Source organism: Rhopalosiphum padi, chromosome 3, assembly GCF_020882245.1.
Source record: "Rhopalosiphum padi isolate XX-2018 chromosome 3, ASM2088224v1, whole genome shotgun sequence".
Classification (NCBI taxonomy): domain Eukaryota; kingdom Metazoa; phylum Arthropoda; class Insecta; order Hemiptera; family Aphididae; genus Rhopalosiphum; species Rhopalosiphum padi.
In genome coordinates this window covers 12,652,728-12,658,727 of record NC_083599.1, presented here as the reverse complement: position 1 = coordinate 12,658,727, position 6,000 = coordinate 12,652,728, and the positions used below count along the sequence as shown (strand labels likewise).

Sequence of the window (6,000 nt, the reverse complement as noted above, 5' to 3'; positions counted from 1 at the left end):
GAAAAAAAACCACAAAATCACCAATATTATAAGGCCACCATGTCCCGCTTAAGTTGTTATAAAAAAAAGAGTTTTCTACACTTTAATATCTTATATTATAATAGAAAATGTCCATTCTTATATGCGATTTATAATCCAATGTTTATGTGGATACTGTTTGTATGTATATTAGATTAGGACAATATTATTAAGGAATTAAAAATGTATAAACATACTATTTATTACCCATGTATAATGTATTAAGTTATAAGTAATAAATTATAACATTATTATTAGGTCAATAAAGATAATATAGTATTACAAATTAAGTATTTGCAGTGTTTATGAGAATAAAATATATGATAGTACAAACGAATAACAAAACATAAAAGTAGGAATAATAATTTATATAAATATAAATAGTAATATATAAAAGGCGTCATTTCAGTTGGGGTCCAAGATTTAAGTAGACTGATTTTCATATTTGATTGGAATATTTTCAAAAATATAAAGTACCTATTTCACTTTCTCTTATAATAATATGATCATTGTCGTATCTGTTAATTACTAATCTATCTTCGATTTGATTAAAGTTTGATGAGCGATAACTAAAGAAAACCCATCATATTATTATTTTTCCTCGTAAACATTTTTTCTACTTTCTAGTGTCATGATAAAAAAATATTATATTTAAATATATTTTATATTCAATATAATAATGCAATAAATATGACAATAGATGGTGTTTAATAATTTTATATTTTTTTAGTGAACATGTATACAATATGTCTTATTATGTCAACGAATTATGTATAGGAATGGGTTAGTAGATCAGTCGATGAACTTTTTCAAATGTGTGACGCCTTCGACTCACCCTGCAAATGACGCCCCTAAAATGCAAACAACTACGAGAATACCTATAAGTCAGCTATGCATAATCATCGTGTGTGAACATAATGGTAATTAGATCATGACGATGTTTGTGATGTTTTCTTTTCCGGCTAAAAACAAACAATAAACAATATTAAAATCGAATGAAAAACATTAGTAATTATTCATTTATTATGGATAGTATCATTTAAGTTTAAAACGATCGTGGTAGAAATCTGACATTGTCACTTATTAACAACGTATATAAGCAATGTAATATCGATATGCGGTAATGTGTACAATTTGCTAGGCGCAATTACCTATTTGACTAGTCATTATTAATTAATTAAACAGAGTGCATACATTTATTTTTTAAAATTATGAAGATTGGCCTGACATTATTATTATTATTATCGACTAACGCTTTTAGCTAACAACAATATAATCGTCAGTATACAATTTGTATAATATTACGTATTATCATAGTTATATAACATTCTGACAAGGGCACAAGGCAAACTTTGATGGCAATCGGGATTACAAAGTCTATCAGTAGTTGCGTGACATTTTGTTTTGTTTTACAATGACACTTTTCGGAAACCCGTCCGAGAATAAAACGTATTTAGAGGGGAGTATAAGTGTATAAGTAGAAAACGGCAGAATAAACAAAACAGAAAACGATGTTAAAAAAGCAAGTGTGGCCGACAGACTGAGTCTGCAGGGCTATATAATATTATTGGCAGATATCCCGGTAACGAGTTAGGTAATGACACGTTGAACGCGAATAAGACAAACGGTGTACACGTCATATTATTATACAACTGCAGCATCAAGGTGTCAGAACAATAAGTGCATATCATATTAACATTATAATTTATAAATTTATGGCATATAGTATAAATACAATGTAAATACATGTGTGTATGTTAATAATAATGTATAATATAATATTATAATGTATAATTCTGCAACTGTACCTATTTTGTAGGCCCTATTATCTATAAAACGTCATATTATTTCACATTAAATGATTAATTAATTAATATTAAATGTAGTATAAGTAAATAATAATGCAAGTAAAACGAGTAGGTAAATAAGTTAAAGGATGGAAAACAGAAATACGAAATAACCTACAATATATGTGTAATACATACCAATTAAATTATGTTAAAAAATGACAAATATTTTGTAATGGCATCCTGCAAGGAACGAGTAAAAACAAAATATTTTTTTTTTGTCGAGATAGTTCTAAATTTTTTCTGACTAACGTTCACAATAATATAATATAGCATTTAGGAACTATAAAATATAGAATATTATAATAGCTTAATAACTATTGTTTATTAATTATCACCATGGAATAATTATAAATAGTCTGTTAAAAAAAAAATGTATAACTATTTGTGGTTGAAAATTTAATTTATGTTAAAAACTTTTGAATATGCTTATTGTAGCAAAAAATATTAGTTAAATTATAATAACAGTAAACCCTTTTTTATAGAATGCCTCAAATACTCAGAAGAACTTGAATAAAGCAAAATACTCAACACCTTGAATAAAGGCTTAGGATCAGATTTATAAACTAACTAAAACTATTATTTTCCAATATTTTGTAAATATCTTTGAAAATTATATTAGAAAATGCTAATTGAATATAGCTAATTCTTACAGTTATTCCTTTATGAATAAAAAAAAAAAAAAATAGTTTTTTTCAAAACCAGTGATGTTTAAATTTTTCCGTGTTCATTAGTTATACCTGTACATATTTAAAAAAGAAAGTAAGTACTGGAAAGGGGAAATTTTTTTTACTTTTTATATAGTATCACATAGATCCAGTTTACTATACCAAAAACTATTCCTTAAAGTTGGATATTTCAAAATGTTGTCTGTCCTAAATTACACTAAACTACTAAAGAAAGACCGGCACTCACCCCTTAAAAAACACCATACCACATGTTCAGGAGCTTAAATTAGTCTTAGACATTTAAAGATTCAAAATTTGTGTATTTTTAATACAAAAATTAGTATTTTGAGGAATTTTGATTAATTTTGATAAAAAAATATTTTCGTCTGCGTAGCAAAAATCAGGATTTAGTAATGTAGGTATTCGTTTCGGATAAAGAAAAACTATCGTTTTTAATCTTTTTATACATATTGTAAACAGTATATTATTATTATTGATATTATTATGTATACTTAATATGTTGATGATGGTTGGCGCCATTATCCAGAGAAACTTTAGGGTCGTCGGGAGTAGTCATATAATGTATTATATCTAATAATAATGTCACGTACGCACAAACAAATCGACCGTAAAACGTAAAATTAACGCCGAGGACGCTAAGTAAATTGTGTTTTCATACAGGAATCATGCCTGACCGACCAAATCGGTACCGGATAGGTGACATTATATGACAAAAAGGTATATGGCTAAGGCCTCCCCGTTTTTCAATTAGTCTTCTCTCCCTAATTTAGTATGTCTATATAAAATATTAATAAACGTTAGTAAGATTTGATTATATCAACATTATAGGTATATATTTTGTAATAACAATATTCTCATATCGATAAATAATGTTGTATTATAAAAAATATATAGGCACTTGTATACGTTTGATATACTGGTTTATCTGTATAATATTAGGTTATATCGTGTTTACCATCTTATCGAATTTAATTAGATATCCGTATTTATATTAAATAATAATATGATTAATTTTATAAATGTTTTTTTAATAACTAAAAAACGAATTGTATATTAACGAATAACACAATAAACTATTAATAAAAGTAAAAGTTTATTACACCTATTGGTTATTGTTAAACCTATATCTTATACAACAATATTTTAATTAAATACCTATAATCAGGGCCAGATCTAGGGGCCGGGAGTCTTAGTCGGGGGGCGCCAAATTACCAAATAACAGTGGCATAGTAGAGGGGGCTGAATTATGAGAGGGCGCTAATTTTATTTTGTAGGCACTGCCTATATCTAATATCTATAAACAGGCATTATTTTAAGCACACTTCATTGAATTTCCAATAAGAAATTATTTTGGAATTTTTTAACCACTTCCCTACAAAAATGTTGGACTGCGTTGCAGAGCTCTATTATGCGTTGATACGCAATGTCGCATTTTGAGTACATAATACATATGTATACTGCAATCACTTATTAGCATATTATTGATAGGTCAATAGAGGCCTATTCTTATTACTCAAAGTCTCAGATGTCGCAATTATTGTCTACCAATGGCTACAGCGCATCATAAATAATGGTGTACAATATTTATTTACCCACGCACGCACACCATCAAATTGTGTGTCGTAATAACAGACGAGCAACAATGTAGTATTTTTTGAACGCTGGAACTCTGCCTGAACATTAGCACTTTAACTGTTATTTTGTTATACCGTACCTATCTATAGTATCGGCGAGAAACCACGCCCGAGAAATGTGTTTGAAACAATGAAGTAACTTCAATCAATATTTAATTGTACGGATTGAATAACATCAAATATTTCGAAAACTCGAAATATTATTTCACGATTTAAAGTATTGGTAAGGATAATAACATAATAGAAAATAAAATACTCGTATATTTTAGTCTTCGTTGTAGTTTGTATATTATTGAACTCTCTAAATTAAAATCAACGGTCTTTTATTCTCATAAAGTAATAACTTTGGCATTGAAAAAACCATACTAGTGTCGTACATATTTTGGATTTAAAATTTTATTATTTCATTAAATTTATTATTTTACCACTAATAAACGTATATAATGTAAGAAAATATATTTAATGAATTTCGCTAAGGTATATAAAGCCGGGAAAAACATCATATTCTGAATTATCATGGAATATTCTGTAATAAAACTAATGAGGAAATTATATTTTATACTATATATACCCAAATATAAAAAGAGTTACCGACATAATATTATATGTTGTAATTCTTATGTATTAAATTGTTATAAGTGATATACCTATCGTTATAAATTATAATTTATATATTGTACTATATAAACTACTACTACTACTGAACATCCTTCTATTTAAGATTTATCTAGTAATTTTAATTTTAATGTAAAAACGAGCTATAATTTCACGTAACTCAATAGGTAATAATGTTCTTGTCATAAACCTTTTTTTGCTGTTTATTTGGATTTTTTATGTAAATATGTTTTTATTTTATGAAAATTCTTGGGAATATCCTTAAAATTACTATTTTAAACATGTGCTATAGAAAAAAATTAAGTAGAAATGCAAAATTTTAGCTTCTGAAATTAATAGAAAACCGCTATATAAATATTTTAAAATATAATAGTATATCCAATAACATTTTTATAACTAAAATTGAAGATACCCATTTTTGGCTAAGTACGACAAAACAGATGTAATACGTTCAATGTTCATATAGATGTAAAGTGTATTTTATATTATATATTATGATATGCTGACATGCTGTCGAAGTTTATACTTGTAAATACGTAAGATGTTGCCGTAGGACATAATAAATCTAGCTGAGTACTCGGCTAAAAATCAAGTAGGTACTCGCCACGTATTTATTGTTATTTGATTATCAGATTTATAAATAAATACACATATACATATAATATACATACTGTTTTCATTATGAATTGTATTGAGTTTTATCCGATATTCTAATGCAGTATAATGCGAATAATAGATAATATAACTTTGGTATTATAATATTATGTACTCGACTGACACATTAATACCAGTACCTATATACGCGTTTTTGTATACAATTTTCTTTAAATTGGTTATTTCGGGTGTTTAAGTAATGGTATAACAAACTTTTACATTTTTTTTATATTGCTGATAGTGAACCAAAATGTACTTATAGTCATGATAAATTATAAGCTCATGATTAAAGTGTTAATTAAAAAAAAATATTAATTATGAACCAAGTATTAGCTTAAAACGATACTAAGTCAATAATACGTACATTATCGACAACATTAATCATACTTTATATCTATTGGATAATCGGTTTTTTTTTATAGACCATATGGAAAATGTTAATTTATATATAATAATTGAGTTTTTAAATGTTGATATTCTATATGCAATATGCATTTACGATTATATAGAATTATGATATATGTTGAATAAAAATATGATTTC

The 6,000-nt window shown here is 26.4% G+C and overlaps 1 protein-coding gene across 1 annotated transcript in view; it reads right to left on the bottom strand.

The window, feature by feature from the left end:
* Positions 1-719: 719 nt before the first annotated feature.
* Positions 720-6,000, bottom strand: part of LOC132927145 (arrestin homolog) — a 39,627-nt gene continuing 34,346 nt past the window's right edge. The window contains exon 8 of the mRNA XM_060991607.1: positions 720-980. Coding sequence (XP_060847590.1) covers positions 948-980 — 33 coding nt within the window. The 3' untranslated portion in view covers positions 720-947. The remainder of the gene's footprint in view (positions 981-6,000) is intronic.